The sequence below is a fragment of the Lipotes vexillifer genome, unplaced genomic scaffold (genome assembly GCF_000442215.2).
Source record: "Lipotes vexillifer unplaced genomic scaffold, Lipotes_vexillifer_v1.1 scaffold356, whole genome shotgun sequence".
Lineage (NCBI taxonomy): Eukaryota > Metazoa > Chordata > Mammalia > Artiodactyla > Lipotidae > Lipotes > Lipotes vexillifer.
Genome location: NW_006797342.1, coordinates 3,988,383 through 4,002,307, shown reverse-complemented (window position 1 = coordinate 4,002,307; position 13,925 = coordinate 3,988,383). Strand labels below are relative to the sequence as shown.

Genomic DNA, 13,925 nt, shown 5'->3' with positions numbered 1-13,925 from the left:
ACCGCGAGGACGGCTACAGACTTTACAGCTGTTAAGTAAGAGGACGACCTCCTGGTGTTTACACGCCATGAAGAGAACTCCCAGGGTCTCGTGCCGGAAGGGCTAGTTCAGTAGGTCACTGAACGTGAGCAGGTGATCTATGGCGCTAGGGCCCTGGGCAGGGATCCTGTAAAAAATGACACGGTGTGAAACAGAACCCACACTCTGCGGATGCCCTGGTCTGTCTCGAGGGAGTGGGAGCACGGGGTGGGGTCCTTGGGAAAGGAATCCAGCAGGGTCTGAAAACAGAATCTTCTCTGCATTGGAAATAAAGCCATTTCCAAGCAAAGTGGAAGCCGAGCAATTTGATGTGATGATTTTTATAACAGGCCACGTAACTAAAAACAATTATTTGGGAATCTCGATTCTCATTATGTTGTGGAATGTTCAAGTCTTGCCCTTCTTTCCTTACAGACACCTGAATATCCCTTCTAACTAGATGACCAAAGGTCTTCATCTGCTGTCAAGGGCTTGGACTGACTTCTTCCAAAACCTGTCTAGTAACTGAATATGGATGTATATATGTGCATATGTATGTGTGTGTGTGTGTGTGTGTGTGTATGCATATATACATATATATATGTGTGTGTATACACACACACACACACACACACACACACACAGACACACAAAGAAGAAAACCCTTAGTCTGGTGGTGTAAATGTAGCTGACCAGATTCATGCTGAAAAGATAGAGAAAATTACAGGCTCAGAGGAGAGAGAGGGCCGTGTTGTCTGTGCACTGGTAAAAGCCTTAGTTAACTGTGAGTTATCACTGCCCTAAGGAGTCTCAATAGCTACAACCACAGTAATACTCTGAAGGAATTAGCTACGGTCATGGTGGGCTTTTGTCATTCGTGCTATTTAAATATCCATTTTTAAAGTGATCATATTAACTACTGACTTTTAAGAAATCAAGTTTTGACTTTTTACATTACAATCAATCACTTCCTAAAAGTTTGAGTGACTCTGTAAAACTTCCCTCCCACGCGCATGCACATCTGGAGAGAAAATACCTAATGCTTTAGAAAATTCAAGACAGGAGAGGGGATACGACACGAAAAGCTGGAGGTAAATGAGAGGGAAAAGGCAGATGGATTGTCCAGAGAAGTGACTAAAATCCTGAAGACCAGCCATGTGTGCTGAATTGAGGCGCTGACGCACACAGGTGGCTTCTTAAAGACATTTTTTTCTTTTCAAACGACACGTCCTTTTTGTTACTACCAAGTGAATAGATTTTAGAAAGAGAAGGATTTTCGTTAAAATCTTACTTGAGTTCTTGTGAGCTGGTGGCCAGCATACTTCGAATGCTTTTGTCAGCCAGCGGGCAGCCCGACAGACTGTAAGACAGGGCGGAAGAGTCAGGTGAGTAGCCCCGAGGCCCAGCTTACGTTCCCGAACAAACACAACATAAAACTGAAACTAAAAAGTTGAATGCAGAAAAGCGATGGGGCAAGTGCTGTATATTGAATTTTGTTGGTATAATCAACTAATTCATGTTTACACAGAAATTGAAGGAAACACGTCTTTCCAGAAACTTTAAAAAATAAGATTCAAATGTTTGTGCCCTTTGGTCTCAATGTTTGTAAGTCATTTTCCAAATTTAGGTAGTTTGTTTCAAAATAAAAGACATTATACAACACGTCAATTAGCATGCTTTTGAAGGTCAACATATAGCACTTAAAGGGGTGACACATAATTCAACGTTTGTACTTGGACAGCATTGTTGAGGTAAGCTGAAAACAATAAATTGAAAAGACAGAATCCACCATGAGAAAAATGAAGGCACACCTTCTATGTGAGGCGTAATTACCAGTCACATGACCACTCCCATCACACCTTGGTGTTGGACATCTGCCACCAAACAAAAACAAAAACAGCCAAAATAGTAAGTATGTTTCAAAAAGAAACTTGAAAAAAGTTTCATTGTTTCCAGTTTAGCTGCAATGTCTGCACAGGGATTTAAGCGCCCTGAAGAAAAGCTGCAAAACGCACAGGATTACATGGAAATGATGTCTCCATAGCACAGAGCATCACTCAGAACAAGCGCGTCCACGGCTGGCCTCTCGCTCTACTCGACTGGCAGTTGGGGACATTTGTACGCTGCGCATGTCGCATGCTCAAACGGCAAGGCATATACAGACCCGGTTTCGAGATAAGCCAAAGAAAGGGAAGGTTCAGAAGAGTGATAATTTCACCTCACGTCATGCTTACGTTATCAAGTCCTTCTTGCTCTCCTTGCACTGGGGGTACTTGGGCTTGGGGCTCGGGATGGTCACCTCCCCCGGGTACCTTCTTTCTTCCAGAGCCTCCTGGAAGGGATCCAAGTCTTCCGGCTGCGGGCAGAACACAGCTTCAGGGCCACACCGATGACGATGACGCTGGCTACACAGACCAGAGGCTGTGTCCCCCCAGGGGATGGCTGCCCTGCATTGCCCACCTTTCCCCACCTTACCCTTAAAGTCACGCTGTACCCTTGCCCTGACGATGCAAACACAACTTCGCTGAAAGAGTATCTCTCTCTTTGGGCGACTTTAATTTCTCATCACTTGCTCTAAATTCCTAAACTTAGGGTAACCTGTCAGTGGGCAAATTCAAATTCCTTATTCAAAGTCCTCAAGCTGTACCGACAGGAGGGGCAGATAAGCGGTCTGGCAGGCAGAGAGGCTGCTCGGTGGACCTTGCTCACCTGGGTTTAAGACCTACGGCACTTTATCCAACATCACTGGGCGGAACTTAAGCATTTTTACCCAAAGATATTTTAGACTCTGGGGCTTCTAACAACCTCTGGTAAGTATCCTACACTACACAAGTATTGTATGTGCTTTAAGTCCCAAGGCAAGGGAAGCCCAGTTTAGACTGACGCCGTGATTTTACAATACTCTTAGGCAACATTTTTTTCTTTTTCTTTTTCTTTTTCTTTTTCTTTTTTTTTTAATAGAATGTACCTACTTTGGCTAATTGGGGCCCTTGCAGTAACCTAGAAGTTCCTAAAGGTGGCGATGTTCAGCAAACGTGTTTCTGGAGTGCAAGGGTTTTCACCTGTGTGACACTTTATGCTGGAAATACTGCTGTCCTTTTATGGGGGCTTAATTTTAATTAAAATAAATTCGAAGATTCAACTACCATGCCTTATTTGGTAGTAACGATTTAACACTGTAGGAGAAAAAAAAATACTTTGGAATTTAGCTTGCCACTCAGATTCTATTCTCCTTTAAGATGCCTGGATACTTAAATCAGTTTGAACAATAAGCATAATAAGCTTTTGATGTAATGGCCTTATAAACAGGTGCCTTCAATTCCTACAAATAGCTAATGTTTCCCTTTTCTCCACCTCCCTCCTGCTTGTGTAAAGATGCTATTGCTTGGATGGCGGTCTCCCTATTGTGTTCAAAAAGAATTTTCATTTTTCAGAGAATAAAGAAAATGTCATAATTTTCAGAGTTGAACACTGGAGGAAAAGTCAGTCTAAAAAAGAACATTTTTTTCCATTTATTTTCTTAGCCTAAAGGATACCTATTTTAATGACCTGACTTTGAAAATTGTAACTACATCAAAAATATGTTCTTGACATGGGTGTCTTGGTAATATTAGAGTCAACAAAGATTTAGGTGACAGTGCACGAAAATGATCTGTTCTAGGCTGGGGTAGGTAGGCTCTTCTGCGTCTTTTAGGTTTCTTAGAGAACAGACCCTGTCCTTTGCGTCAATGAGCCAGCTAATTAACCGCACAGAATTAATCATTTTAAGTATTTAAGAGTCTCATTATAATTCCCTACCTGCAAGGAAAACCCCGCATTCTATCAATTTATCACCCAGAAAAAATGAACTAGTAAGCTGTTTACACATTTTCCTACAGGAATCGTTTGCAACAAAACACACTTGTTAGAAAATGAAATTCATCATTTAAAGGAGGCAATGGTTTGTTTCACTCTGATCAGTGTTAGTGCCAAATCTCTCCTGGGTCAACTGAAAATGTCTTCTAAGCCCTAGTCAGCTAAAGGTCATTTTTTAAGAGGAAAGACATTTTCCGTTAAGGCGTGTGCCAAGGGCATTTTCCCTCAGTCGTGCCAACTTTACATGCTGAGTGGACGGGGTAGGGGGACAGTCAGTGAGAAGGACATACAGTAATCTCTTTGGGCTCGTCCTCGTCTATCCTCCGGGGCTTCATTTTGGTGTAGTCCACGGGCAAGTCCCAGCAGTCTCCCTCGCTCAGCTGGAAACACCGGCTGTTCATCACCGCCTGCTGCTGGGGGGACATGGGCTCCAGGGGAGTCAGGATGGGGCAGCAGCCCTCTCGCGGCCGCTGCTTGTTCATGCTCAGGTCCAGGGTCCCGTTCTCATCCACCTCCATGTCAGGGTTCTGGGGGACAGGAGGACACAGGGACCGTGAGAATCCATCCCCCAGACCACAGCCCTGCCTTCCGCCAGGACACAGTTCAAACTGGAAACTGCTCACTGTCGTCTCACGTGTATAAGCGCCCAAGGCGAGAGCACGTGGCCCCCCATATGCCTTGCTCCGCACGCGCGGCTGGGAAATTGGCTGCCAGAGGCACGCACGCATCCGCCTCTCTCTTATCTATCTACTCATCACCCATCGGTCTCTCGCTCTCTTGTCTCTTATCGACTATCTATCATCTATCACTTACCTATCAGAGATCTATATGTTTTCTTCCTAATACATTTTTGCCTTTAGTAATAAGCCCGGCCAGAAGAAAAACAAGTGCCTAATTTCAATTCTATTCCAGTTCAAAGGCCTCTGAAGAGATCAGAAATGTATGCGTGTGTACAGATTATACATAAATACCTGAAATGTACATATACTTAAAATTCTCCTTTAGTTTCACTGATGCTAATACTCCAAGACTTGGAGGGAGGAAAACACAAGAATTTAGAAGAATGGTGGAGAGGAACTAGAATTTACTTTCTTTTTTTTTTTCCATTTTTTTGGACAAATATTTATTGAGTCCTATCAGGCACAGGCTCTGGGTATATAGTAAGAGACCAAACCAAACAAAAAATTACTTTCTAATACAAAACCTATGATGGAGAGAGACTTTTCCATTTTAAGCAGGAAGATGTGCAATCTCAGTCCAACACAGCACTGCTGCAGCGATCACGGGCTGACCTGCTCTATGGCTCAGCAAACCTGCAAGTTAGTCAACCAGCTTTAGAAAAAACGAAGAGGTACAGGGTGTTTTTTTTTTTTTTTTTTATGATGCTTTAAACAGATCAAGAATTCCTCACAGCCTGCCTCTCAGGAGGAGGGAGAGAAGGAAGGGCAGATGGAGGACAGAGAAGAAAAATCAAAATCCCCCTGACAATCCTCCATTTGTTATTTTATTTTTTATTTATTTATTTTTTTTCCCCCAGAGAGTTACACTCTCTTGAGCAATTTGATTTCGGAGCTGGCGTGAAACCTGCTGCCTACTCAGATGGCTAGCAGCTCTTTCCTCTGAATGTAATAGCAGAGGGGAGATGCTTGGAATGAAAACCCCATCCTTTGGGCTGTTACCTTGATAAATTATAGCATATTATTCTGCCTGAACTCTTCTTGTCAAAGTGCACTCCTGGTTTCCAGCTTTCGTACTAACTTAGCCTTCATCGTGTTGGATTATAATTCTGTCTGTCTTAGGTTAAATTTAACAAAGTGAAAAAAGCTGGAAGGGGTTACTGTCTTTTTTTCGCCCTTTAACAGAATCTCTTCCATGCCAGCCTCGCACCGTAGCAGCCCTGATCTCCAGGGAAACTGCATGCCCCTGACGCCCCTCCAAAGTCTAGGAATAAAAATACTAATAGAGAAGAAAGCATTTGCAAAACATAAAATTACTGACCTCTCGCCATTCATACAAATTACACTTATTTCTAACGACTACGGTCAGTGTTGTGCGCTCAGGCGCACGCCCAGCAGCACTTGGCGATGGAGGGACCCTTTGTTCTGGCGAGGAGGTGCGGCCCGGCGTGCCGGCTCACCGGCCGGGAGCACTAGGCGCCCGCGCCGCCGGCGTCCCCGGCCCCCTAGTGGTCTCGCCAGGCAGCCCTGCGCGCTGCGGCGGCCGCACGGCTTCCTCCCAATGCCAGGAGCCCATCGACGAGGAACCGCCCTAAGTATCGCTCACCGATTTGGCATCTATGCTGTTTTGAACTAATGGAAGCCGGCTGTAACTGCCTGGCTGGGAACCCGTGGGGAAACGGTATTTCTGCACTGTCTTTGTTCCCCAGGGCTGGGCGGGAGGGAGCAGTCCTGCGTTTCTCCTGACCGCGGCGCTGCCCACCCTCCTCTGCTTAAGGTCCAGGGCGCACGGCTCCTCGAGCTTCCTATTCTCTGTGCAGCTCTCGGAACCGCCAGGAGTCCGCGCGGTGTCATTCTGTTTCCAGAAGTGACTCTGGGTCCTAAAGAGGAGGGTCCCAAATGGACACGTTCATCTAAAAGACCTGACGATTTCTCCCGGTCTGGAAAGTGCGTCCGCAGGACCCCGCGCTGTCAGGCCTCCTCCGAGCAGAGCCCGGCGGGCGCACGGTCTGCGCCGGCCTCTGGGAGGGAGGCGCCTGCGGGACCGCTGGGCCCAGACCGCCGGGGGCGGGAGGTGGAGGTGGGGATGCGCCGCGGCCCCGCCCCCGCCCGCGGCCCCGCCCCCGGCCCCGCCAGGTGCGCCTCCGGGCCCGTACCCGCGCGGCGCACAGGTCCTGCGGCTTGGTGGACAGGTTCTGCGGCATCTCGCGGCAGCGCGTGGACAGGTTGAGGATGGCCGTGGCCGCCATGTGCGCCGCCTCCATGTCGTGCGTGTAGTCGAAGCTGCTCTTGCTGCACGTGCTGCTGGCGCTGCTGCCGCCGCCGCAGCTCAGGTTGCTGCTGCTGGGCGCGTAGGTGCTGGCGGCACTGCTGCTGGGGCTGGCGTCCTTGCAGTACCGCTTCGCTGGGGAGACAGGGGACAGGGATGACTCGGGGCCCCCGCCCGGGGCCACGGCAACAGAAGAGCCGCCCGCGCCGCCCGCCCGCCCTGGGCGCCCACGCCAGAGCGCAGGTACCCGGGGGACGCGGCACCCGCCGACCCGCTGATTCCCGAACGAAGAAAGTCTGGCTTTCCCCCCTTTTTTCCTTTTTTCACGTGGTGTATATTTGGACGGGCAGAGCTGGGGACCAGCGGGAAGAGCACGTACGGCTCTCAAGCGGGAGGCAGGGGGCCCACTGAGTAACCATTAAGGGCGCGCTCCCGGTCAGGGAGCGGCCACCAAGATGCGGGGAGCGACTGGCCGCACCAGCCTGATCACTGCCGGAGGGAGGTTCCCCTTATCACCGCTCATCTGCTCGCCGGGGTGATGGGGACCCTGTAGACCCCTCATCCTGCTAGAGACCGGATGGTCCGTCCGGTCGCCAGGGGCCACAGTGGCCATTTGGGGCTCACTGTCCTGTGAAGGTGACCCAGCTGAACAGGTAGGACCTCTGCGGGCCTGCGGGCACCTGCGCTTTGGGGAGTGGCATTCCAGTCAGGGTGCAGGCGAGACCCCGACAGAAACCCCTTCCCTCTGTGATTCTAATAAAGAGCCACCCGGGGGGAGGGCCAGTGACGGGGAGAGAACCGCACACACGTGTGGACTCACATAAGCCAAGGCAAATGCTCAGGCGTTCAGGGCTTCAGGAACGGGCAGATGCCCGTGGGCCGCCCGCAGCCCCGCCCTTCGTGCGGGAACGACCGTCCTCCACACGCCCCAGCTTTGCTTCCCGGGTCCTTCTGAACAGCCAGCCTCCCCAACAGTCCAACAGGCCCTCAAGGGCAAGTGTGGTTGCTAGAGCTGTTCACAGCCTCCTTTGACACAAGGACGGGAAGATGATTGCTGGATGATTGATTAGGATGGGCCCTGGTCGTCAAAGGCACAGGATGCCCTTTGCTTAGGGGTCAGCAGCTCACCTGACCCTGCAGAGGGAGGAATTGCTCTGAGGGGAGAGCCTGCAGGGAGCCAGGAGACCCTTCTGCAGCACCGGGACCCCTCCGGCAGGCCACCCTTTCGTGCGGCACAGGCGTCTCAGCACCTCCTTCCTGCCCACTCAGGTATGGTCTGGAAGTGACCACAACCTCACAGACATCACGGGTGGTCATCACAGCACCACCAAGACCTGCCCCAAAGCACCCTATTCCTATACAAGTGATAGAAGAGCTAAGCTTTCACTATTGGTACCTTTTGACCTTGGACGGAAGACTGAGCTTTCCTGACATCAAGGACGTGGCTTGGCAATGCTCTGAGCACACGGCAGCCTCAGGGAAGCTGTCGCCTTGTCGCTGCCCCTCGCACGGACCCGGAGGTCACTTCCCCACCCTCAAACCCGCCCAGCGCGAAGAGTAACTCGTCAGGGAGTTACTTCTGTTCTGCTAATCAGAGTCAGCTGAGCCCTGAGGACCAGTCCTCACACTGTCCGTGTGTCTGTCCTTCCCTCCCCTCTCCTCCATGAAAGCATCACTTCAAAGAAACAGCCAGAGCAGTGGGGAGACGGGGGTCTCACGTCTGAGCAGAGACCGGGGTGGGGGCCGGGGGCGGCGTGCAGGGGGACCTGCCCACTGGGTTCTGTAAACCGACCAGGGAAGCAAGGCCACTCCACAGCTCACAGGACTCTCCAAATTGACTAAAGTTTGCGGCTTTTCATCGTTTACAATTTTGTTATAAAAATAGGAATATAAAAACTGTGGGAGAAATGATCTAACACTTATGAGGGATTTTTTCCCCTAGTGAGGGCTGGACACTGGGTCGATAAAAGAAATGTGGTCCACATAAATAAGGAAAAAGTTTTGTTTTGAAATGGAGGAATTTCAGTTCCTAAAGCAAAGTAAACAGAGCACGTGTGTCTACGCAGCAAATTGCAGCAAAGTTCTGGAGACTGCCTCCTACTTTGCCAAACATTTAGATCAAAAGATTCTACCTCTCCTGGATTACGCTGAGTTGATGGGACTCGTCCAGAATTTTAGCAGGTGATGGAACTGTGGACAATTTATTGATGGGCCTGTCAGCTCACGCGACCCAGGAGGAAAGTGAGGACAGCATTCATTTCACAAGCATCCTTTCACTAAGGGCCATCAATCACGTACTACTTTGTTCCAAAAGAAAATGAGTCTCTACGCTTCAAATCTCTTGGGTAATGAAGGTCTTTGGTTTTAATAATTATCGCCTGTTGGTAAGATATTTACGAAACCGTTAGTGTCAGTAACTTTTATGACCAGTCACAGTTTCTGGGGCTCGTTGCGTGGACACCACGGGGCGCCGCAGAGCAGGGGGGCACTGGAAGGCCGTCGCGGCTCTTGCCACCACCTGCCCAGAACTGAGGAAGCCCCCCACCCTTTAACAAAGTCCAAACACACTTTCTTTTTCTTTCCACGCACAGAGCTATTTTCAATCAAAACTTTTTCCAATCAATCCGCAGACAAAATGTGTTACTGTCCCTCCAGACACCAGCACACACCACTGAACGAACCCACGCGATGGAACTGCTCTCCTTTAGAATGACACCCTCGCATTTACAGCATCAGAGGTCCTCCCGACCTTACACCGTACTGAGAGATACCTCTTCAGGTACCCTGCCCTCTCGTGCAGGAAAAAGAAAAACGACATGGGATTCATAGTGATGAAATATGACAAATGAGAAAAACAAAACAACCACCTTCCACCTTATTAATCTACTCTGCCTGTAAGAGTCTTACTAAGTGGGTACGTCTTGCTTTCTTCTGAAATAACATTTCCTGTAGGGAATAGATAACTGTGTCCTTCCAATCTGAATTTCCACGCAAGGCAGACAAAACCGAGTACGGCCCAGAGATGTGCCTCCTGAGGATTTGCGCTGCCGGATGGGGCCCGGCCCCATCAGGTCTGGTTGGACTCAGGGGTCCACGCCGCGTAACCTGTAGCAGCGACTCCTAGTCTTCACGTGGGTCCACGGCTGTGCTTTCCCGTAAGTAAACCGAGATACAGATGCAGAGTCCTAAGGGGCATAAAAGCCGCTTCCTCGTGAGAACGTCCCGTTCGGTGACCTCTGAAGGCAGTTTGCTCACGCGGTTTATCGCGTCTAATCGGAGTCCGGATTCTTGGCTGGGCTCGCACGCGCTCGCTGGATGAGTGCTCTCTGTACTCTCCTGTCTGCCCTGCTGGCACCGGCCGGTGGGGCTCGGGGCTGACCCTCAGAAGCGTGCACCTGCGCCCCTCATTCTGCCCAAGCAGCTCTAAGGAGGTTGGGAGGAGGCCGCTGAGTGCAGGCGGGCATCTGTCCGAGAGATCTGGCTGCGGGAGAAGCTTCTGGAAGCAGAGGTGAATGTGGGAGAGTCTGGGGGCAGGAGAATGGGGTGGGAGGGCAGGTATTCCCAGGAGAAGCTGGCCTGGTGGCAGGAGGTGGGGGAGGGTGGGAGGCTCAGCCCAGAGGATGGGTCCTGGGGCCCCGGAGGGCCATCCCGGGCCACCTGGTGTTGAGGCCTGGACCGGGGGAGGGCCGACAACGGTGGGCGCGGTGGGCATATCAGAGACAAAGCTTTGGAGGAGCAGAGGGGGCTTCAAAGATGATCAAGGAGTGTTGAGCTCAGGAGAGTTTAGAAGCTGGGAATAACCAAGAGGGGGCTCATGAGAGGGGCCCATTCGGGGCTGGGAACTTCTAGGTTTTAAACAAAGCCTGAGGGTGGGGATAAATTGCCCAGAGACACAGCGGAGATGGCTTAGACCCGCTCGGAAAATTTTTCTGTGAAGGGCCTGGCAGTGGTCGAGCCTTGGCGGCCACGGGGTCTCTGCTGGGACCGCACACCCGGCTGTTGTCCTGGGAAACAGCCACCGGCCATACGGGTGATGTGTCCCTGCGCCAGTAAAACTGCTCTGAACGCTGATATTCTAATTCTCCTTCTTTTGTTGTTTTCCATCTGTTTTAAAATGGAAGGGCCATTCTTAGCTCACCATAAAACACAGACATGGGGGGAGAGGCGGGGGAGATGCCGGCTTGGGGCTCCCGGGGGCAGGGTCTCCCGGCTTCCCTTGGGCGTCACCTCCTGCACACGGTGTCTGTGTCCTCCTCCCCGAGGCAGGCAACCCAAAGCTGTCTCCATAGCGCCTCAGGGTCAACCTGTCCCTCCTCTCATGCATCTAAAGTTCAGCCTCACCAGCCTGCTGGCAGCTCCCACTCACCTGTGGGTTTCCTGCCCTCTAGTAATTTCCACTCAAGCTTCATGACCAAGTTTAAAATTTGCCACTTTGGTAAAGCTCATGCTAATTCCTCCAGGCAGAATGGACGCCTTGCTTCACTGTGCCTGAGTACGTGTTTCACTGTCTTCTCTTTACCCACAATCTCTTCCTTGAAACTTGTTATAGAGAGAGAAAGAAGAGAGAGAGATGATGGATAGATGGACGATGGATAGATAGGCGGGCCCATGGATGGATGGATGGAGGGAGGGAGGGATGGAGGGATGGGTAGTGGATGGATGGAGAGAGGGATGGTGGATGGATGGATGGAGGGATGGAGGGATGGATGGTGGATGGAGGGATGGATAGGTGGGCGGGTGGATGGATGGAGGGATAGATCTATAGACAGGTGGATAGATAGGTAGATGAGACAGACAGATAGCAACTATTGAGTGTCTGGAAGAATGCAGGTGGATAAATCAATGTTTGCTGAGTGTTTCTGATCACAGTTGGTGGAAGCTGAGGGATGACGCGCAGAGCCTGAGGCAAGGGTCCTGCTTCTCTATCCCACTGTGCACGTCCAGGCCCTGCTCCTTGCTCCCAGGCATTATGCTCCCCTGCCCCACAGGAGGCTCACTTCACTGTTTTTCTTTGGGAGCAATGGCCCAGTTCACCGTGCACCTGAGGCAAACCTTGGGGACAGCCCTCTGGGGGGGTGACTGCAGACACTGGTCACTCTGTGGTGTCCACTGCCTGTCGCCCGGGCACAGGGATGGCCCTCCCCAGTTCACACCCCCCAAGAAACCTAAGCCTACCCGTCTCATCCTTAGTGGGCACCTCCCTTGTTGTTTTGACGGTGGATCTCGTGGAAGAGGAATGGAGTCGTCTGTTTTCTTCTCAGGAGATTGTCGTAAAGGCCGGCTTCCCCTTTTTCTTAGTTTCTCGAAGATCTAGCATTGAAGTTTCTGTTCTGTGTTCTTGTTTATTTGTGGGTCACCTGAAGAGCAGGGCTCTGCCCATTTCCAGCCACAGGTGTTTTTTTCTGGGGTTGAGAATAGATGCCAGTGACACTAACGGGCGTGGGTTCCCCTCTCTAGCCTCGTCTGCTGAGCTTCGCGACAGCCGCACGCGGCCAGCAGGCGGGGAGCAATCGCTACCTCTGCTCTTGAGGAAACTACCACACAGGAAGATTAATGTATCTAATCTCACATGGCTCCTAAATGGAAGAGCTGAGGAAGCCACTGTGACCAGACATGTGCCCTCCTGGTCACGACTTCACCCAGATCCAGCCAGAACAATGGGGTGAAGGAAATCAGGTCTCACAGGACAACAGCAACAAGACGTACGTAGCAATGACCACCTGGCGAAAGTGCCCATCAGATCACTACAAAATGTCAGTGAACTGGGAATCCTACAAGCACGATCCTTAATTATGTGGATTCAAATTCTTTTGGTCCCTCATTTGCAATCAAATGAATGAAGTTGTAACAAAGCCTGAAACTGGCAAATTGTTATTACAAAAAACCCAGATTGTTTTCTGTTATACTCTAAGCCACTCCCTTTTCCCACTTCCATCTTTGTTCCTATATATTTAGAACTGATACATGCAAGGGTAATCAATCTGAGATACACCAAAGAAATATTACATTTCATTCACCATACAAATTAATTGTTATTAAGGCAAAGAATGACTAAAATAATAAAAAGGTTTGAACTCCCCATACACCAAAGAAATATTACATTTCATTCACCATACAAATTAATTGTTATTAAGGCAAAGAATGACTAAAATAATAAAAAGGTTTTGGAACTCCCCAAGCATTCAATTTAAATTTTTTTTTTTTTTTTTTTTTTTTTGAGTGTTGTGATTTTAATTAAATATCTTTTTCAGAGAGCAGCTCTGAGATCTTTCAAACCCTCTCTCCTCACCTCCGCTGGTGAACACCCAGATGAGACTCCTGAATCACCCAACTCATACAACCCACATCCCCACTGGTAAAATCTGCCAACTAAGTCCATATATCCTAGAATTTGAAGTAGAAACGTGGTTAGATAAATAAGTAAAATCACAGAAACGCAGTCTTCCCCTCTGTGCTTCAGATACTTACCAAGTGAGCTCTGTGATGAAATGAGAGCTAGTCTGTTTAGAGTTTACACCCCAGTCGTGGGTTCACATATGCATGAGTTAAAATCAACAATCTTGTCCTGTGAAGCATGCAGTGTTTATCTGTTTCATGGGTTCTATTTTCGTAGTGGCAGCTACAAGTGAGGTCAGTGACAAAGTTACAAAGCCAGGACAGGGGGCTCCCCAGGGCCCACACCTGGGTCCGAGCCCGCTGGAAGGAGGCCGGTGGGACCTGCAGGAGTTGCGCACCCCTGGCTGCATGTTAGAATCATTGGCTGACTTTTAAAAAATGCTGCATGCAGGGAATACCTCCAGGGAGTCTGATTTACTTGGTCTGGGGTGCAGCCCTGGGCATGAGAATTTAAAAAGTCTCCCCAGATGAATGCAACGTGCATCCCAGCTTGAGAACAGGGAGGGAACACAGAGCTTCTCACGATATCCAAGAGCTCTGGGCAGCTACCCCCGGCTCTCCTGGTTTTGTCTGTGTTGGGGCATCTATTAAAGGAAGTTAGTAAAGATGAGGACACCGTCTCAGCAGCAGCATGAAGCAGATGAGCCCATGGCTGTCTGCCTCTACGTCCTGCCAGCAGCTGGTTGCTCTGCTCTGGGGGTAACGGGGGA

At 50.0% G+C, this 13,925-nt stretch overlaps 1 protein-coding gene across 1 annotated transcript in view; it reads right to left on the bottom strand.

Moving 5' to 3' along the window:
* The window catches only part of MYT1L (myelin transcription factor 1 like), a 142,368-nt gene that overhangs the window by 68,284 nt on the left and 60,159 nt on the right, over positions 1-13,925 (bottom strand). Inside the window, 5 exon segments of the mRNA XM_007469249.1 lie at positions 1,310-1,378; positions 2,253-2,374; positions 4,164-4,400; positions 6,707-6,954; positions 13,832-13,834. Coding sequence (XP_007469311.1) covers positions 1,310-1,378; positions 2,253-2,374; positions 4,164-4,400; positions 6,707-6,954; positions 13,832-13,834 — 679 coding nt within the window.